We start from the raw sequence: 21691 nt of genomic DNA, 5'->3' as shown, positions 1-21691 counted from the left end.
ATTCTCAATTTCTCTACCTATAAAACAGTAGCAATAATCTCTCCACCAAAGGTAGAAATAGATGGAATCACATATGAAAATGCCTCGTCTCATGACCATTGCATGGGAGCTATGCAATAACACTATTTTGTTTATCCCCTCTGATTCCTCCTGTAGAGAACGAGGAGCTTTCGTTCTACTTGAGAGAGGTCATGCTTATTTACATGTAAATATCTAAAATGCAAGAAGGGTGTGTTTGAAGTCACAAAAGAGGAAAATATAAAGCACTCTTAAGAGTCAGAGGAGAGCGTGTTTATTTCTGACAGTGAGGACGGATGAGACTTCCATGGTAATGGGAATGTTTAATGAACACTGGCAACTAGGATTCCAACAGAAAGAGATTTAAAAAAAAAAGTGGAAGGGAAGAGTGACATGAGCAAAAAATAGAAGCGCAAGAAAATGGTCCTATTTGATTGAGCTGATAAGTAGGTAGAAATATATTTGCCTCTAACGTTTAATTAGAACCAGATTAAAAAAAAAAAAGACAAGGAATATCAGGTTAAGATTTTTGGGTTTTATCCATAAATGTATTTGAAAAGAAGAGAAACAGTTTTTTATCCACTCATCTATTGATAGGCACTATAGTGTGGTGATGGCCAGAGGGTTGGGGAACTGGAGCTGGGTGAAGGTGTGCAAAGTGTGGGGGATATGGGACATCTGTAATGGTGTCAACAATAAAAATAAAGTTTAAAAAATATAAAAACAGGAGAAAGAAAGTAAAAGCCAAGCTTAGGAATATTCATCTGTAGAATCACTTATTGGAGGTAAGAAGACAAGTGAAAAAGATATTTAAACAGTCAAGGTAAGTGGTAATGCATCCTGCTAACACTATAATTAGCCTTGCAAACACTTTTGTTGCTCTTTCTCCCCAATAAGTAGATGCTATTCTAATTTCCATTGTAGTTGACTTTTGTGACACTTCCTTCCCAATATAGCCATAGTTACACAGAAGTAATTTTTTTTAAGGTCGTAGGTGTGACCTTCCTAAGACAGATGGAATATGCGGGGAAGGAGTTAAATGCTTGTCCAAAATTCAGCAGCCACTACTTAGGTTCAAGGTCATACTGGAGAGAGTCTTGGTCTGAGCAACTATCAATATTAACAGTTGAGAGAGGATGAGAAAGGGGAATTATAGAAAAAAAAAGAGAATGATAGGAAGAATATTTTCTGACAACTGGGTATTTATGATCTAATGAGAAAGGCCTGTTATTATTGATACCGTTGTAATTTATCTAGTTATAAATAACAAAAAAAGGAGTAAAGGGAAGGCCAAATAATATAAGCTTTTCCAGGAAGCCTCAGCTTAACCCTTCCCAGGGAGCTACCAGTCTATTCCCCATAGATCACTGGGGGGAGGACTGAGCAGGGTGAGGAATAGATGCATGCCCAGTAAAGCCTGGGTGACAAATGGAAGCACTTGTCTGTCAGTCACACCTGAGAAGAGGCCATTGGCCAGAATGCAAGCACGGGAAGATTTGAGATATTTAATCCCCCAAACAAAGGAGTTCATACTCTTGTCTCCTGGCTCTCTTGATCACTCTTGTGCTCCTGCACTCCTACATCCGCCCACATGGCCCACAGCCATGTGGACCCCACACTCCATGGTCTAATGGACTTCAACTAGCCTAATGATAGCTGGGCCCATTTTCAACATGGAATGGAAACTCTAGACACTGGCTTTGCTTTTAGCTCTGCTGAATCCCCAACTGTGCTTCTTCCACGACTGGATTAAGATAAATGGAACTTTGAAAATCCAGGGATGTAATTCCACACAAATAAAAATCACGCATCCTCCCATGCGAGTCTCAGCTATCGCAAGGACCCCACACTCAGCACCCAGTGGGGAAAGGGATACCCTATTTCCATCAATAACACTACAAAATCAACAGAAAAAGGCAGAGACATAAAGATGAATACTGTAGTCAACCTCAGATTAGATAACATGGCTAAAAAAGATGGGGAGAGCAACATGAAGAACTATTGAGAGAAGGGCTTCTGAAGGTCTTTACATTTTTTTAAAACTTACTTTTCTAAAAAACAAAAGTAGAGAATAGCTGGAAAGAAATGTACTTGTTTTATAAAAATGACTGAACCTCCTGAAAATATTTCCAGAGAATTAAATTTGTCGGTCACTGTTTTTGTTTGTGTGTATGTTTGTTTGTTTTTGCCTCGATTGAAGTTTAATTTAGGGCTCCAAAAACAAATAGTTCAGCTTTTTCTATCACGGAAGTACAACTGAGAGATAGTTCTAACTGGCCTGTTTAGGGTCCCAGAATCAGCTTAAGTAACTGATTACAGAAAGGAGTGAAGTGATTTGCAATGAATAATCACCATCCCATTTCCAGGAGTTTGTCCCCTTTCTTCCCTTCACAGGTCACACAGTTTATGGCCAGTGGGAATCAGACAATGGTCACTGAGTTTCTCTTCTCTATGTTCCTGAATCTGCATGAAAGTGGTCTATTATTTTTTATTCCATTGCTTCTCATCTATGGATTTATCATAACTGGGAACCTAGTGATATTCATTGTCATCCAGGTGGACACGGCCCTGCACACCCCCATGTATTTCTTCATCAGTGTCCTCTCCTTCCTGGAGATCTGGTATACCACAACCACCATCCCTAAGATGCTATGCAGCCTCGTCAGTGAGCAGAAGACCATTTCTCTGGCTGGCTGCCTCATGCAGATGTACTTCTTCCACTCTCTTGGGATCACAGAAGGCTGTGTCCTGACAGCGATGGCCATTGACAGGTACATAGCTATCTGCAATCCTCTCCGTTACCCAACTATCATGACTTCCAACCTTTGCATCCAGCTGACAGCTGGCTCCTGCCTCTGTGGCTTCCTCCTCGTACTCCCCGAGATTGCGTGGATTGCCACCCTGCCTTTCTGTGGCTCCAATGAGATCCATCAGATCTTCTGTGACTTCACACCTGTACTGAGCTTGGCCTGCACAGACACATCCTTGGTGGTCATTGTGGATGCTATACATGCGGTGGAGATCCTGTCCTCCTTCCTGGTCATCGCCCTATCATACGCCCGGATCATCATGGTGATTCTGCGGATACCCTCAGCCGAGGGCCGCCACAAGGCCTTCTCCACCTGTGCCTCCCACCTCGCAGTGTTCTTGCTGTTCTTTGGCAGTGTAGCGGTCATGTATTTGCGCTTCTCAGCCACCTACTCAGTGTTTTGGGACACAGTTGTTGCTGTCACCTTCGTTATCCTGGCTCCCTTCCTCAACCCCATTATCTATAGCTTGAGAAACAAGGACATAAAAATTGCTATCCAGAGGCTTTTCTGCTGTCAGAAGAGAGCAGGAAGGATTGGGAGCTAGACCCAGATCCTAGAGCAGTGATGACGAACCTATGACACTCATTTTTTTTTTGGTTGATTTTTCTTGGTTACATGGCATTGAAATATATAAAACAAATATCAAAAATATAAATCTTTGTTTTACTATGGTTGCAAATATCAAAAAATTTCTGTACGTGACACGGCACCAGAGTTGAGTTAGGGTTTTTCAAAATGCTGACACGCCGAGCTCAAGAGGTTCGCCGTCACTGTCCTAGAGAGTGAAAAACCTTCTAGAAGTTCAGCATTTCACGTTCCATGACTAGTTTATGATTATGCTTTTTCTATTGCTACAGCTATTTGTTCTATTGTTATAAATAAAAATGTAAAACTGCTGTGTCCAGTTCATTGGTGGCCATTGCATAGCCTGTTTACGTCAATGCCCCCACAATGTGTATGTTAGCTGAAGCAGTATACGTGGTTTTCCTGCTTTTATACACGGGTTAGCTTCTTCCTAACACTCCCAGCTGGGCTTCTGCCTGCTCTTCTGTGGTTCCATATGCTGGTGAGGCTAGAGAACAGGATAGAGGAGGCAATAAAGACATCATGGTTCTGAAAATTGCTCATGTTAACTTTTCTCCAGTCTTCTCTCCAGTAATAAATCCCTGCTGTCCATCATGCCACGGTAACAAACAATACCCTGAGTCTAGAGAGGGACAATCTTAACTTTTAGCTGATTTAGTCTATAAACTCAATTCACTGGCCGTGGACTGGCGATGTACATCTTGTGTTATAGCATTTTCGGCCCAATGAAGTGACATAAAGTTAATAACAGTAATAGTACACTGTATTTCTCTAGCAATTTACTATTTTAAAGTTATATATATATATATATATATATATATATATATATATATGAATCCTCTGGAAATTTAAAATATTCTAAAGTAAGTAGGTCAGACATCAACTTTATTTAAATGTTGGAAATAAAGCTCAGAGACGATTAGTGACTTGCCTACAGCCGTGTAGATAGTTACTGACAGAAGAAGCCGCGTAGTGACTGGTAAGAAGGGCGAGACACAGAAGGGAAAGCCCCCACTCAGGTGAGGAAGCAGCTGAGAAGCTGGAAAACTCCCTCCCCCGAGAAGTGTGGAGTCTCAATCTTACACAGGGATCCCCAACCCAGAGCAATAGACAGGGGAAGAGGAGACCACGTAGCATCTAGTAGTGAAAATCAGTGGGAATTCAGTGTCCCTGGGAGCCTCAGACCACGCCCTCCCAGGGACCAGTACTCCTAGTGTTACAGCACCCGCCTGGGGAGTGCAAGGCCATGCTACCATGCGTGGGTGCTGCAGAGGGTCTGCTGGCTACTCCTCCCAGTGAGTGTAAGGGGCCTCTCTTTTGCCAGAGACCCAGGCAGTGACTAGACTGTGCACTGGGAGAAAGAGCTGGTCTGCCCACCTCAAGCTCACAGCCGGCTCCCATCCCTCCACCTGTTGAATCACTTAGCCAGCCTCGTCCTGGTGAGCTCAGCTGCGCAAGGAGATCCAGTGCAGTGCAGAGCTGGGACTTTCCACCGTGTCCTGTGGAGCTCAGTGGCATAAGGAGACCTGAAAGCTGCCCACAGATGGGATGTTCAGATTGTGTCTCCCCGGAACCTTTGTCTGGGAACCAGACAGGTGAGTGCTGGGCTCTGTGGCTACATTGCAGGGAGGCAAATCCAATCTCCCCTGTGAGTTCAGTCTGCACTACCCTAGGAAGGGAAGAAGTGCCTGTCCCCCTCCCACAGGTTTGCTGGCACCACCCACAGTGGGAGACTGTCTGGATCATCCCTGCCTAGTCCTGGATGCCCTGCCCCACTGCGTGCAGTTCTGTGGGGGTGGGGGGAGGTAGAGTGGCTGAGACATTCAAAGTGTGAGATGCTTAGAGGCTATTGTCTGAAATTGGGATGAAGTGCTTAGGCCCCGCCCCTGGGCTGGGCCAGCATCATGCCCAGTTGGAGACTCTTGATATATCCCCCTGAGCCCAGGGTGGCTGAGCTTCCCTCTAAAGGGGAAGAAGGCTGGCTGTGCCCAATCTCAACCTACAGCGAGCCCCTCTAGCAGGAGCTAGAGTTGGAGATTCTAGAAGAGACTGAGTGGTTTGGCTTTGAAGCAGGGGCCATATCCCCCTCATTGAGTGCATGACTGCATGATCCCAATGAAGGGCCTCAACTAGCCCTGTCCTCTGGACGCTGATTGCCCCACCCTATCAAGCTTGCAACCTGTGAAAGGGCTGTGGGTCCTGGCTACGCTGGGCTCACTCTACAGTCTTTCTTCAGAAAGCTCTGGAAATAGACCAGGAAACCTCAGGAGGAGATGGAGTAGCTGACGGGTGGATGCAGACCTCAGGGAGCCTCTGTCCTCTTACAGGTCTGCCCGCAGCTCTAAGCTGGAGAAAGCCAAGCCTTTCACACCGATTGGCCCCTTCCATGCACACCGAGGTACAGTAGATGCAGACACAAACAGTGAAATGTGTGGCCACTCAAGACAGCTGCGCAGTGCTGGTTACACACATCTGACGGTGACCTGTACCTGAACCCCACACAAGTAAACCCAGAACTAACACAACCAGCGGCGGGCTTCAGACCATACGAGAGTTGAACCCAACTTGCCACACAAGCGGCACATCCAAAAGAAGATTTTGGCAGGAACCATATGTTGCTGGGAACAATTCTTCCTTGGAGGGCAGGCCCTGCACCACGTCTCATACATAATTATTGAGATTTATCCTCACAGTTACCCAGCCTAGAGTGGTAACTCCACCCACGAAAAGGCCAACAGCATTCAAGACTCAACTGCAGCAGCTGGTGCACGTAACTCCCGAGAAACATTCCTTGAGCACAAAGCTCAGGTGATCTGGAGGATTGTGCATCTGAGCCCAACAAGACACCTTCATCACACTGTGTCTGTGACCATGGACTAGACCTATTTGTTCTTTGTCTAATCTCACCTTCTTTTATCCACTCCCCTACACTCCCTTCCCTTCCAAGATCTGTCAGTCTGTTCAGTGTATCCACACCTCTGGTTCTGTTTTGTTCTTCAGTTTATTTTGTTCATTAGATTCCTTATACAAGTGAGATCATATGGTATATGTCTTTCTCTGACCGGGGTATTTCTCTCAGCATACAAATCTCCAGGTCCATTCATGCTGTCACAAGGGCAAGAGTTCCTTCGTTTTTATAACCTGCATTGTCCTACATTTCCAGAAAACCAATTATATAAACACAGATTAGAAATACATAGCTGGTTTAGTGATATTTCATAGGGAAAAAGTATTGAACATTCTTTTGTTCTCAAGTACAATGTAACGCAGAAGCAAAAAGAAAAGAGATAAGAAAAGAACCATATAACAAAAAACATAAGCAATGTGACTTTAAATGCATAAATACTGTGTACTAAGTGGACCCTGCAAACAAGGAGGACATAAAGAATGAATAAGTAACTTTTTCCGGGGGGGGGGGGGGGCGGGGGGAAGGAGGGCTCACCACAGTGCTGACAGACTTTACAATGAGTCTGTTTTCCCCATCAATTGGGATGATCTTTGAGAGTAAATGTAGTTCTTCATTAATTATGCATATCCCCCTACCAATGCCTAAAACAATGAGAATTGCATTCTGAACTCAATATTTTTTGAAAGTACTTTTTTTTTCTGTAGCCCGAATTTGTTATATTTCTCAATTGCACCTAAACACATTCTTCTTGTCCTCTTAATATCTTAATCTCAACATCTCTAAATGAACTTAACATCTCATATCTTGTTCTGCCTCCCTTCTAATCCTGCTGAAGAATTCATAATTACTCTCACCCAGGGAAATTAAATTTAAAAACTCAGAGGAATTTAAGATCTAGAGGTCTTCAAAGTGTTCCTGACATCATTCCAGGTTTGCAAGACCTTACTCAACCTACACGTGCAGTTGGCTTTCTTTCCTCTGGCTGTAGAGCCTTCCGCCGATCCGTATGTGTGCTGAACTACCTCCACATGCTGCTCCTTCTTTCTCAGATGGCTTTAGTTTGTCCTTGTCTCACTCCTAAAAATGGCAACAAGATTTCAAAATTTTCATATAAAAATAGAAATCAACTAAATTCTCTAAATATTTTTATCACAATCCCCTCTTCTTGGAACACTCTTAGAATAAAATCCTGTATTGTACAACCATATCCAGGACTGCTTTCACCAAGGGACACATTCAAATTCTTCTAGTCTCCATTTTTATTCTTCCGGTCTCCCTTCTTCAAACACGCCTGTTCTGACCATACGATATATATGCCCCATTGTCCAACCCTTATTCTGCTCATCCTTGCCATTTCTTTTGTAGCAAAATTTTTAATTATGTATTTAGATATTTATTTATCTCTGTTCAAAAATAGGGTCAGTGAAGACAGAGATCAACTTTGTTTAATACTATTATTCAGTGCCTAGCATTTTTCCTTGAACAAAGTAGAGACTCAATAACTATTTGTTAAATGAATTAAATAAGAAAGACTTTTCTGATACTTCCTTCACACACACACACACACACGCACACATATTTTATTTTAAATAACATTTCTCTGTCTCTAGTTTTTTTTCCTCTGGAAAAAAAAAGTGTGTTACAGGAAATGATTAGCAATAATAAATGAAAATCTGTTTCAAAATAATTTTATAAGTGGTTCTTCATTTTTATCTAAATACTTATATGTAATATTGTTTTCCAAGAAAAAACATGTGTCCCAAAAGTTAGAAAAGATGTTATCTAAAGTACCTTAACCAATATGAAGAGAGGGGAAATCACAGCAATTCTGTTCTTTATTCATCAAATATAATTATTAAATGCTTTCTATTTCTCACACTTATACTATGCATCTCATACTTACCAGTAACTATGGTAAGTATGAGATGCATAAAACATAATCTCTATCTTCAAAATGCTCAATTTGGAGTGGGGGAAACACATCTCCAAATAGGTATTTATAAAACCACAGAGAATCTTAAATATGTGAAAAGATATTCAACATAACTCATAATAAGATACATGCAACTTTAATTACTTAGAGATACTTTCCTTGCCTTCAGATTCACAAAGATACAAAATTTTAAATCACATTTTATTGGCAAGTTTGCAGAGAAGCACACATTTTTATACAGTGCTTATAGGAGTCAAGAAATCATAATAAATTTGGAGGTAAATTTAGCTATACTTATGCACATTACACATTTACTTGTGCCTAGCAATCACACTTCTAAGAATTCATCTTGCTGATATATATGTGTGCGTATACGAAACAATATATATACATCCTATATAATAAAAGGCTAATATGCAACTTGTTCCCTCAGGAGTTCAACCAACCAGGAGTTCAACCTCCCACTATTACGTGTGCTGACCATCAGGGGATGGAAGGCCCCAATCAGCCCTGATCCCTGGCCAGGCCTAGGAACCCTACCTGTGCATGAATTTCGTGCACCAGGCCTCTAGTATATATATAATTATTCATATCGCACAACTGTTAGAATGGCTGTTATCAACAAGACAAGTAATAATGTTGGAAAGATTGTGAAGATAAAGGAACCCTCATTCACTGCTAGTGGAAATGTAAACCGGTATAGCCACTATGGAAAACAGTATAATGGGTCTCAAAAAATTAAGAATAGAGTTACCATATGTTCCAGCAACCCCTCTTTTGGGTTATCTATTTGAAAATATTTATTCTCAAAGATACAAGAACCCTATGTTCAGTTCAGCTCTATTCATGGTGGCCAAGACTTGTAAATAACCAACGTGTCCTTTGATAGATGATTGAATAAAGAAGATGTATTCACATATACTATGGAATACTACCCAGTCATAAGAAAAGATGAAATACTGGGAACAACGTGGATGGACCTTGAGAATATTATGCTAAGTGAAGTAAGTCAGAAAACGCTAAGAAACACACAATTTCACTCATATGTGGGATGTAAAACTGAAACGTATAGACACAGACAACAGTATGGTGGCTACCAGAGGGTAGGTGGGGTTAGTAAACAGTAAAGGGAGCCAAATATATGGTTAAAAAAAAAGGTATTCAATGTATTCCAGCAAGACTGGAAGCAACCATGAACCCCTCAATAAGGAACAGTTAAACACAATGGGACACCATGGAGCTATTTACCAAAAGTCAGTTTCTACAGCGATATGCAATGACCTCCAGAGAGCTATCAGAATATTTATCTTTATTTGTTTCTGCATGAAGAAACACTTCAAAGTTGTAGAAAACACCAATGAAAGTTGTTGCCTACTGTGGGATGTGAGCTGTCAATGAGTAGAAAAGGCTCATGTGCTCTTCTACATATACCATTTGAAAGGTTCGGGGTTGGGCCGGGGTCACACAGAATGGACTCAAGCCTCAGGGTAATCAAAATGATATTTACTCCTGTCACCTGGGTCCAGATGATCTAACTTGAGAAAGAGCCAGTGGTGTATTGGGGAGGGAGCAGGCTTTTTATGCTCAGGGAGAGCTGCAGAAGGGACTTCGGCTTGGCCCAGGTATCAGGACCATGCCCCCACCATAGTTTTACGACCTTGTCCTTTGTCCTGCTGGCGCCAGACATCCTTTCTCAGGGGGCTGTGCAGGGGTGATGGTCTTCAGGAATTTCTGTAAAATAACTACTCAAGGGGAGCATGTTTGTGCAAGGCTTCGGCTAACAGAACAAGCTTTCCCTTTGACATTTGTTAGATTTTGTAAGGCTCAAGCCTTGTGTTCTCCAGTTAACCCTTTCACCATTTATAAATTATTGTGATATTTAAAATAATATAGATATACCATCAACTAAAACATTATGTTTATTTTTTAAATACATGTTAGTATAGTGACAGAGTGTAATCGCATACCCTGGTTTGCCCAAGTGAGTTCTGATTAATGTCTGTCATCCCAGGAAAATTATTAATAGTGCTGCGCATCTTTCTTAAAAAGATTTCATCTTTACTTTGATGATAAACTAAACATCATGGGTGATAGAATGTTAGCTTTCATCCTGCTTTGGATGTTTGTGGTCTGAATAAGTATGTACATATTACTCTTTGAATATTTATGCATTTTATATATATATATATATAATATATATTACTCTAAAAGAAGAGAAATAAGCATATATATATAAATTTCATCTTAATATTCTGTATTATGGACATACTATATGTAATACTGTTTGCCAAGAAAAATGTGATTCAATGTTAAAGAAGGTGTTATTAAAAGTAGCTTATATAATATGAGGAAAGGGGAAATCACAGTGATTCTGTTATAAACATTTATAATAATACTAGAGGCCTGGTGCATGAATTCCTGCATGGGTGGGGTCCCTCTGGGTGGCCTGCAGGGATCAGGCCAAAACCCCACAGTCCAACACTGCCTGCAGCTCCTACCTGCTGCTCCCACTTATCCCGGCCCCACTGTGCCTGCCACGGCCTCACGCCCAATCAGTCCTGATCAGGAGAGCACGCTAGCCATGAGCCCTGCGTCTGGCGCCCCCACAAGGGGAGTGGCCTGCAGGATTGTGAGAGGGCACAGGCCAGGCTGAGGGACCCCACCTGTGCACGATTGGGCCAGGGAGAGACAGAGGGAGGGCTCCAGGGAGAGTCTGGCCCATCTGGCTCAGTCCTGATCAGCCAGACCCCAGCAGCAAGCTAACCTATTGGTTGGAGCATCTGCCCCCTGGTAGTCAGTGCACATCATAGCAAGCGGTTAAGCATCCTTAGCATATCATTAGCATATTATGCTTTGATTGGTTGTTCAGTTGTTCTGCCATTTGGTCTATTTGCATATTACCCTTTTATTATATAGGATACTTATATAAAGTATTTATCTATAATAATAAAAGCATAATATGCTAATTAGATTGGACGCCCTTCTGGATGACCTTCTGGACAAAGCCAGGGCTGTGAGGGAAGCCCGAGTCCCGGGTGCCTATGAGCGGCTGGAGGGAAGCCCAGGTCTGGGGTGCCAGATGGAACTGGTGCCAGCAGCCAGGGGAAGGAAGGCCTACTCTTGCACAAATTTCATGCATCAGGCCTCTAGTATAACTATAAATTATTATACTTAATATATATTAGATATACAGAAATAAGTATTTATATAGAATATATATAATATAAATATAATGTATATACTTATTTCTTATTTCTCTCCTTCTAGAATGATTAAACTGATGTCAACATGGGGGGAAAAATGAGGCAAAGATTTGGCATTCACCTCGATGTGTCACATTGACATGATACTCTTAACTTCTTTTTACATCATAGAAAAAGAAAAACTGTGATAATATTTGTATAACATCCTGAATTAAACAGAAGGGCTGCTTATTGACAAATGTTAACTCCCCAGGAGCTGTAATTCCTTGGGCTTTATCTTATCAAAGGGTGAAGTTCAGGGAGATCAGTAACTCAGCTCACCTGAAATCTACATTTTGGAGGAAGCTCTGTTCTAAAGAAGAACTGAGGGGGAAAGACCTCAGAAGGACTAGGGAATAAAAGAGTTTGAAGTAAAAGGGAAGATAAGTCTGGAGCACTGAACTGATCTGCAAAAGGGAACGACTTCTGGTAGGGTTATAACAAGGGTACTTAATCTCTATGACACTCATTTGATTCTTAAGAATCCATTCATTCATCCATTCATTTGTTCATTTATTCATAAATGATGAATATGCCAGGCTCCATACTAGAAATAAATGGTGAGATATATGCTTCCTTGAAAATAATCACAATACACGAGAACAAAAAGAGTAAGAAAAGTCTAGGTGCCCAAAAGTGATGCATTAGGGATGGTATAAATGTCACCAGGGCATGGGAAAATACACAGGATGTTCCAGGGTGACCGTGGACACCTAGGCTGAAAGAAGATGCTTGATTTGGAGTGTTACCAGTTCAATTGACCCACATGTGACAAAATGCAAGGAATGTAAGACTAGGCATATTCGAAGAATGACATTCCCACTGAAGAAATTTATGTAGCAAATTTGATATAATAACGACTAATATTTATTATTCTCTATGCTTTACATGTACAAATTAATGTGATGCTCAAAAAACATTATTTGAATCCTGTTCTTTTATTGTCCCTATTTTATAGAGGAGGAAATTGAAGAACAGGGGGGTTAAGTACCTTGTCCAAGGTCATGCAAAAGGAAAGTGGTAGAGATAATGATTGAATTCAAGCAAGAAGAAAGGCTTCAAACTCCCTTCCCCAACCAATACCCCTCCCTGCCTCTGGAATAATAAGGCTTCTTAATATATGTATGGAGCACCTCTTAAGAGTCAGGAACACTTAAAGAATTAGGCACTTTTCATGTTTTGTTTCCTTTATTGTAGTGCTGCTTGATGGAAATAATTATATATGAAAATGAATGCTCAGGGAGAGATTTCGTTTTCTTCTTGGAATTGTAGAACCAAAAAGCGGCACCTGGAGTCCTGGTGGAGATGTGGCCTGTGGCTTGGGGAAACTGCACCCCATTCCAGGAGCGAAGGTGTTGCTGTGGTCGCTGAGGAAGGAGGAGAGGGCAAGGCCCACGCTTTCTGGAGAGAAGACAGTGGCCATCCATCTGGAATGGAGGGAAATGCAGTGGCTGTTTGTGGCCCGGACCCCAAGATGTAGCAGATGGTATGTGAACTGTGCACTACAACCACGGAAGGCACCATAGAGAGAGAGAGGCCAGAGGACCAGTAATCTACAAAATTCTCATTTATGGCTGGAGAAAGCACTGCCTCTGCCTATTTGTTCTTCTTTTGCTCCTCGTTCTCCTTGAGAATTTTACTCCTATAATGTGGGTTCTTAAAGAGATGTGATTTTCCCCAACAGGAATGGGTCACTTGCTTGTTACAAAAGATGGGCTTTGCCTGGAAGAGGAGTCAGAATTTTTATTCCTATTATTGTATGCCAAAGGAATACACTCCAGAGTGACTCATCCCTGCTTCTAACAGTCTACTCAGAATGTGACCCTAAATACTCACAACTCTTAATGAGAGGTCACAGGCAGATTAAAAGTGGGTCCCCAAAAGGTAGAAGTCCTGAGTCAACACTTTGCGACCAATTCCAAGGAAGGCAAGCCACTGTCCACTCTTGATGACAGCGAAGTTGTGTTGGTACAGACAGACTTCAAGTAACTGGGCCTGAAGGGGCTCTTTTTGGACATTCAGTGGAGCCACCCCTTGTAAGGGCAGACCCACTTCCGGAGCTGAGATTGGAAAGGGAGTTCATCTGTAAGCTGATGCTGGGATAATCAAGGCCTTTTCTCAAATGGACATACTTTTTTACGGTAGTGATGGAATCCTTGTGCTTGATGCTGAGTCTGTGTGCTTACCCAGTTGGTTCACCCCGAGGTGACTCAGGGTCCTGCTGGCAACTCACAAAGACTCTATGGAATTTGTGTGTGTCCAGATGGGAAGCTTTACCCGTCTGTGGATGGCACAGGTACCACGTGCCACGAAAACGGTCACATCTGTCTCAAAACCACTCACGTCTTCCATGGAGCACCTGCCTTGTAGGAAACTTTAAAGTACTGATCTCAAGCCTTCACACTTAGAGCAACTTGACATCCTGGAAAACTGAGATGGCGGCTAGAAATAGAAGGACACACTTTCAAAAGGAACTCAGAAAGAAAAATGTACCACTGAAAATATTCGGATGAATGATGTGTAGATGTTAGACACAAACGTCAAAGAAATATCAAAAGACTTTCTTTATTCCACTAGATTGATTTGCATCGAACCATGTGACTTTTAGTTTTCTTTCTTGTACCTGTCAATTTACAATAAAATATTGAACTGCTGTGTGTAATTAATTCATGATCAATATGGATATCTAACTCCCCATAAAATTAGCATTGGTCGATACTAAAATGCCCCAAAGTTCTATGAAGTGTTTCCTTTATATCACTCAAAGCTGTGTTTTCTCTTTTCATTTTAATGCAAGTATGTCAGGCTTCAAAAAAATATCTTTAGGTTTTAAAGGGACTTTGAAGTTGATTTGATTTTCAGTATGTAGTCAAAGGAATAAATTATGCAAAATCAACCATGCTTTATATACACGCAATGAGCAATAAAAATCAACCTACATTTCACACACACACACACACACACACACACGTGGCAACACTGGGACTTGGACCAACTCCTTTTCCTCTCAGTTCTGGATATTCAAATTTTACCATCTGGGTCTATCTAGTCCAGATCTTGCTTTCTTTCAGAAGTTGTGCAAGCATGGAATCAAAACTCCCTAAGCAAGAAGGAATGCGAGCAGTCATCCACCCCAGCCTCTCATTTGTCAGACAGAGAGAAAATAAGGCTGAGGAAGACTTACCAAGGTCACCAAACCACTAGATTGGGTCTGGGCGTGAATCCATGCTCTAAATCCAGTAATCTTTCTATTTTTATTTATGCAAAAACATGATTACAAATAATTTTATGAGGAGTTTTCATGACCCAAACAGTGTCCCTGACCTATTCCAGTTCTTAGTCACCCATGAGCCACAGCATCCTTGGCAGGTCATGTGACCCCCTTGGTCCTCAATTCACTCATCTAGGTAGTCAGAATCCTAAACTAAGTCATCTCAGCAGAGGAAGTAGGTTAAAAGCCAGAGTAAAAGGGACATAGGGAATGGCCAGTGCTTCACGTCCCAATTTCCACTTCTATACCAATTTGTTTTCTACTTTGTAGTTCTCTTCTCTCTACGTTACAGTTTTAATGCTGTTTGTTTGAAAACGTGGGATCAGATATTTCCTGGGGGTAGTCTTTGATACTTCAAGAAACTTTGGTCTGCTTCTTGCTAGTGTTATGCAGTAACTGCTGAGCTAACATGAAGAAGGAAAGAACATTCCTCGTTCCAGGTTACCTGCCTACCTGTGGCAGACATAGACAAGGGTGCATTCTAAACAGCTAATATGAGTCAGTGCCCTCATGGAAAAAGCCGGTCATATAGGGCTTCAGACATATGGACTGAGATCCAGGAACCTCAGGCTGGATAACGGCCTAACAATGACAAACTCCTACTGATGGTAATTGGCAGAGACAATGGCGAAATCAGAGCAGAGTCTGTCTGAGACCCACAGATCCCAATGAATCTTCTGGTTTTGCTAACAGAGAAACTGAGTACTTGATTGATCGAAAATGAGTCTCTTAGTAGATCCAGGTGCCACAGGCCGGTGAAGGTAACATCAGGGTAATAATGTGCTCTAACATTCTCTGATTCTATTATCTTTTTTTAAAAATATATTTTATTGATTTTTTACAGAGAGGAAGGGAGAGGGATAGAGAGTTAGAAACATCGATCAGCTGCCTCCTGCACATCTCCTACTGGGGATGTGCCCACAACCCAGGTACATGGCCTTGACCGGAATCGAACCTGGGACCTTTCAGTCCGCAGGCCGATGCTCTATCCACTGAGCCAAACCGGTTTCGGCAGGATTCTATTATCTTTCATTGTGTCTCCCATTTGCTCCCCCTGGCAAGCCCTCCTCTCCATCCATTTGGGACTGTTACTAATTCATGAATTCATCGCTCTACCTACTGTTATTTCTTCACCTAAAATGTCCTCCTCCTCTCTCCTCACCGAGGCATGAACACGGGAGCCATCGTTTCTGCTGTGATCCTAGACTAGCCTGAGCCTGTTTTCTCATCTATTTATGTTTCCACACCCATTTCAGTGGGTGCTCCAATAGTACCACTGCTGTTGACATTAATTTCTTGGCAGTAAAAATATAGGTATTAAATTATTAATGGTTGATCTGAATGGACTAAAGATTGGTCAATTTTAAATGTCATTTCACCTGATCTTAATAAATAAGGGCTCTGTTCTGGGCAAACCTCAGTCCTCTGTTTGAAGAATAGAGAAGAGTTGTGTGTGTCCTGTTCTTGTCTCACTGGGGAGGCGCTGTTCAAGTGTGAGAGTGCTTGGTGAATAATGAAGAGATGTACCAACATACAGGGCCTGTAGGCATCCTGTACATGGGGGAGGAATCCAGATGGCCTGGGTACCTCGGCTCAGGGTCCAACAGCACAATACAATCCTGGCAATGTTTCAGCAGTGTGTGCGAAACCAGTCTTACATGTCCACGTCCATTCTTCTCAGTTAGATCTCAGGCAATTGTATTTAACATCTACATGCTTAGCCAGTTCAGGTTTTTGCTTCAGCTTCTCTTTGATCAAGCAGAGGAGCCTTGCGCGCATTGGTGCATTATTACTGCCAAACGTAGCGTGTTTGAAGGGCCTGGGCTCCTAGACATTCCACAGGGAGGCGGGAGAGCCAGGCCTACCCAGCTTGGGAAATCCACAAAACTTTTCTTCTGAGCGACTCAGGGGAACAGAGCAAACAAACTGATAATGAGAAGGCAAACAAACTGCTTAAATTGAGCGGGGAAGCCAAGGTTGAGGCAAGGGAACTGTTCCCAGGGGCGGTCTGTGCTCCTTTAATGAAGCGCATCCTCAACTTCTGTAATTACCAGCATTTTCTCTGCAGAGACCGACCGCTACCTGCGCTGTGGAGCAGGGTGCTTTGAAGGGACCCGGTTTCCTCTCTGGCCCTCCTCAATTAATACTAATTAAGAACGTGTGAATGCAAACCCGGAAGGAAGCAGCCCCAGAACGCAGTCCTTCGGGGAGTCCTCCCCCCCCCAACCCCCACCCCCCCCACCCCCAGCCTGATGAGGAGACACCCATGTCCCAGCTTTTCCTGCACCACACACAGGAGCATCTATCTCTGCATTCCCAGGCCTGTGGAGGTGCAGACTGGGAACCAGGATGCCTGTTTCCATCTATGTTCTGCCACTAATTAATTGCCACTTAAAGTGGGTCACACACCTTCCCCCGACTCATATTTTTAAATATATAAAACGTGAAAATTGAACTTCATGAATTACATGGTTTCTTTGCATTGTAATTTATAGACTATGAAAAGCGATGTGTTTTTCCTTTTGATGCCCAGGTCAACAACATCAAGAATCAAGAGTAATAGCCGCACTTCTGCTTTAAAAACAAGTTTCTGAGTATGGTGATTGTGAAGGGAAAAGGAGGGAATATGAAAGTGGGGTAAATAGATACCCCAAGAAGCACCCCTCCCCAAAAGGGCGGTGTACTATCTGAGGTCAAGCACAGAAAGGTATTGCCACCCTTATTTACTCTTTCAGAACATTTCTTAAACTTTCATTTCCTTTTTAGAAAAACAAACAAACAAAGCAGTTCTGATCATCTGCCTGTCTGCATATCTCTGCTTTTCTCCCACCAATCTACACGTATATGGAACTATGTCTCATGAATCTCAGATGCTACCAAAAAATCAGTATCACAATTTCAGATTTCAGTCTTGGTAATAATATAGGGATGGGCAAAAGTAGGGTTACCGGTGTGAGTACAGGAAACAGTTACTTATTTAGTTATTCTATTATTACCATACAAGTTCTGTATTTTACTAACTGTAAACCTACTTTTGCCCACTGCTGTATAGAAGAATATGCAATCAGAAAAGTTTGGGCTTGAATTTCAAACTCACGAATCAGCAGCTGTAAAATTTAGTGCAATTTAGCCACCCCTCTTATTTCCTCATTTTCAACACTGAAAAAGTCGCTTCAAAACGACTTTTAAGGTTGTTGGAAGAATAAAGATAATTTATGTTTGTGGATAGCAGGTGCTACAGTACTAAAAGCTAACGCTGTTGATTGCGATTATATCGTCAGCATTATAGTTAGAATCTAATACCTAATTGAGCCGGGGAGCTGATCCCTGAACCAATGAGCATCCGTTTGCTGAGGAGTTCCGCAAAGGGCTCTCACCCCAGCCAGGTTCATTGCTGTGGCATTCCCGTCCGGAGCACTGCAACCACGATCACACCGAGCTGCACAGACAAGGGGCGAGCAGAATACTTTCTAAGTCTAGAAACATGTGGGGTCTCCACTAGCACAGACCAGCCCTAATGAGTAATTGGGAGACAGCAGAGGGGAGAGGGAGAAAGGGCCCTAACACAAACCTGGTACACAGAAGACGTTCAATTAACATGAAGTTCCTGTCTTCCCTTTAGACGTCTTCTTAAACTACATTTATTGGGAAACAGGTTTGCAAAGCCATGCCGTTTTCAAGTACAACTCAAGAAAACGTCACCTGCACACCGCATCCTGTACCCATCGCCCCGAAAAGTCTCTTTCTATCCCCACTTCCTTCCCCCACTTGGTCCACTTCCACCTGGTCCCACCCTTTCCCTCTGGCTATTGCCACACTGTTATCGGTATCTATGTGTTATGTATACAGTGGGGCCTTGACTTACGACTTTAATTCGTTTCGAGACCAAGCTCGTTAAGGAGCTCATTAACTCAAATTACTCTGTCAACTCAATGCAAAAAAATCGGTGGAGAGACAGCTGGTATCTCAAAAAACTCGTTAGTCGGGACACTCGTAAGTCAAGGCCCCACTGTATATGTTTTTTGGTTAATCCCTTCACCTTCTTTCATCCAGTCACCCAACCCCCCCCCCGACCCCCCCCCCCCCCAGCTGTATCCATGCCTCTGTTTCTATTTTGTTCGTTGGTTTATTTTGTTCAAATGATTCCACATATCAGTGAGATGATATGGCATTTGTCTTTCTATGACTGGCTTATTTCACTCAGTATAATAATCTCCAGGTTTATCCATGCTGTTGTGAAAGGTAAGCTTTCCTTCTTTTTTTATGCATAGTATTCCATGGTGTAAATGTACCACAGCTTTTTTATCCACTCATCTACTAATGGGCGCTTGGGCTGTTTCCAGAGCTTAGCTATTGTAAATAATGCTGCTATGAAAGTAGGGCTGCATATATTCTTTCTGAATGGTGTTCGGGGACTCCTCAGATATATTCCCAGAAGTGGGATAGCTGGGTTTTACTATTTTTAACATATATATATATATTTCATTGATTTTTTAGAGATAGAGGAAGGAGAGGGATAGAAAGATAGAAACATTGATGAAAGAGAAACACCATCAATCAACTGCTTCCTGCACACCCCCAACAGGGGATCGAGCCTGCAACCCTGGCATGTGCCCTGACCGAGAATTGAACCTGTGGCCTCTTGGTTCCTGGCTTGGAGCTCAACCACTGAGCCACACCAGCTGGGCTCAGGCAGTTCCATTTTTTAATTTTTTTGAGTAAAATCCATAGTGTTTTCCACCATGGCTGCACCAGTCTGCACTCCCACTAACAGTGAACTAGGGTTCCCTTTCCTCCGCATCCTTGCCAGCACTTGTTGTTTTTTTTGATTTATTGATGATAGCCATTCCGGTAGGTGTGAGAGGATAGCACATTGTGGTTTTAATTTGCGTCTCTCTGATGATTAGTGACATTGAGCATTTTTTCATTATATTTATTGACCATCTGTATATCTTCTTTGGAGAAGTGTCTATTCAGGTATTTTGCCCATTTATTAATTGGGTTGTCTTCCTGGTGTTGAGTTGTACAAGTTCTTTATATATTTTGGAAATTAATCCCTATCAGATATTTCATTGGCAAATATGTTCTCCTATTCAGTGGGTTCCCTTTTCCATTGGTTGTGCAAAATCTTTTAGTTTGATATAGTCCCATTTCTATACTTTCTCTTTATTTCCCTTGCACAAGGAGATATAGCAGCAGAAATATTGCTATGAGAGATGTCTGAGATTTTACTGCTATGTTTTCTTCTAGGATTTTTTGGTTTTGTGATTTACATTTAAGTGTTTTATCCATTTTGAGTGTATTCTTGTGTGTGGTGTAAGTTGGTGATCTAGTTTCACTTTTTTGCAAGTACTTGCTCAATTTCCCCAATCACTTTTCATCTTATCGAGTTGCATCTGGGCTCTGATCCTTCTGTGTATCCTATTGCAAAGAAATCTTCAGTTGCCTTTAAATACCTTAATACATTCTTTAAAAAAAATAAAAAAAAGACTCTTTTTAAAGAACAGTTTTAGTTTCACAGCAAAACTGAGCAGAAATTACAAAGCTTCCATATACCTCTTGCCTGGCCAGCAATAAGAGCGTGGAAAATAGCTGTCATTTATTTAGAGCTAGTCCTACCTCAGAGGAGCATTTATTGGGCGCCTCCCTACCATGTGCTAGGCAAAGTGCCTGGTGGCTGAATCCATCTACACTCACCCCTGCCCTCCCAGAGCTCCCCTTTGGGGCTGTGACTTGCCCTGGGCCTGGCTGGTAGCGTTTTTGTAGAAGAGGAAACAGGACAAAGAGTGGGAGAGTGGCAGCTCCATGGGGAAAAGGGACGGGGATAAACTGTGGGTGTTGGTCAACCCTTGGTCAGTCAACAGATGTGGAGCTGAAGCTTTATGTAAAAGCCTTATTAAAAACCCTTTGTTTTAGATCTATTTATTAGTTTTTGACAACTCTATGAGATTTAGTCAAGCTGGAAAAAGGGAAAATACTGATTTTAAAAAACACACACACTTCTTTTTTTAAATATATTTTTATTGATTTCAGAGGGAAAGGGAGAGGGAGAGGAGGATAGAAGCATCAATGATGAGAAAGAATCATTGATCAGCTGCCTCCTGCATGCCCCCTATTGGGGATTGAACTCACAACCTGGGGAAGTGTCCTGACCAGGAATTGAATGGTGACCTCCTGGTTCATGGGTCGACACTCAATCACTGAGCCGCACTGGCTGGGCAATTTGTTTTTAACTCTCTGTTTTATCACCAGAATTTAAAATAGTTCTTGTTGCCTATTATAAATTTCCAATTGGCAATTACTGAAAAGATAAATAAGTAAAAGAGTGGATAACATACTGGTGCCTCCCATTGCCACCTGAATGCAACCATGTAATCTGGCTTTGGTTACCCATGTCAATGGTCAAGTCATATTTAATAATGAAAAGCCAATTTATATTCTTGACTTTTAAAAGACCATGTAGCAAGGTGGCCATGCTCAATTATTTAAAGTCCTCTCAGGAAGATGAGGGGTAAAAAAATTATTGGGTATTGTTTCTGATAGAATATAAGCAGTTCTGACTTGAGGCGAGAAGGCAATGCAATCACTTTGAATTTACTAAAAATAAGAATGATTTAGTGACTAAAGCTGTTTTTGGGTAGAATGAGCTATCTTATGAGGTACCTTTCAAAGAGTAGAAAATGGTTGGCTCTGTCAGGGATATTATAGAGGGCCCTCTGCTTTAGGAAAAAGTAAAATGTACCTTCCAGTGGTAAGGTAGTTCCATGAAGCAAGTGTTTCAGAGAGGAATGCAGACAAAACCTCCCTTCTATGTTGCCAATATAATAGAAAAAAAAAAACAGACTCAAGATATGGAATTACTATATTACTCTGCCATATCACATCACCATTTTTTATGTCACACATTGTGGTTTTATGGAAATA

At 41.9% G+C, this 21691-nt stretch overlaps 1 protein-coding gene and 1 pseudogene across 2 annotated transcripts; both read left to right on the top strand.

The window, feature by feature from the left end:
- Positions 1-2421: 2421 nt before the first annotated feature.
- Positions 2422-3372, top strand: LOC308534750 (olfactory receptor 6K6-like; the record flags this gene model as incomplete). The annotated part of the gene is made up of 1 exon (XM_081113306.1): positions 2422-3372. The coding sequence occupies exon 1, from the start codon at positions 2425-2427 to the stop codon at positions 3370-3372; it is 948 nt and encodes a 315-aa protein (XP_080969432.1). The 5' UTR covers positions 2422-2424.
- A 9607-nt stretch (positions 3373-12979) lies between these two features.
- LOC308534749 (gamma-sarcoglycan-like) lies at positions 12980-13866 on the top strand (annotated as a pseudogene). Its single transcript has one exon. The product of its transcript is annotated as a gamma-sarcoglycan-like (transcript).
- The last annotated feature ends 7825 nt before the right edge of the window (positions 13867-21691 follow it).

The sequence above is a fragment of the Myotis nattereri genome (genome assembly GCF_964212035.1).
Source record: "Myotis nattereri genome assembly, chromosome: 18".
Taxonomy (NCBI): Eukaryota; Metazoa; Chordata; class Mammalia; order Chiroptera; family Vespertilionidae; genus Myotis; species Myotis nattereri.
This window is presented reverse-complemented; position numbering and strand designations above follow the sequence as displayed.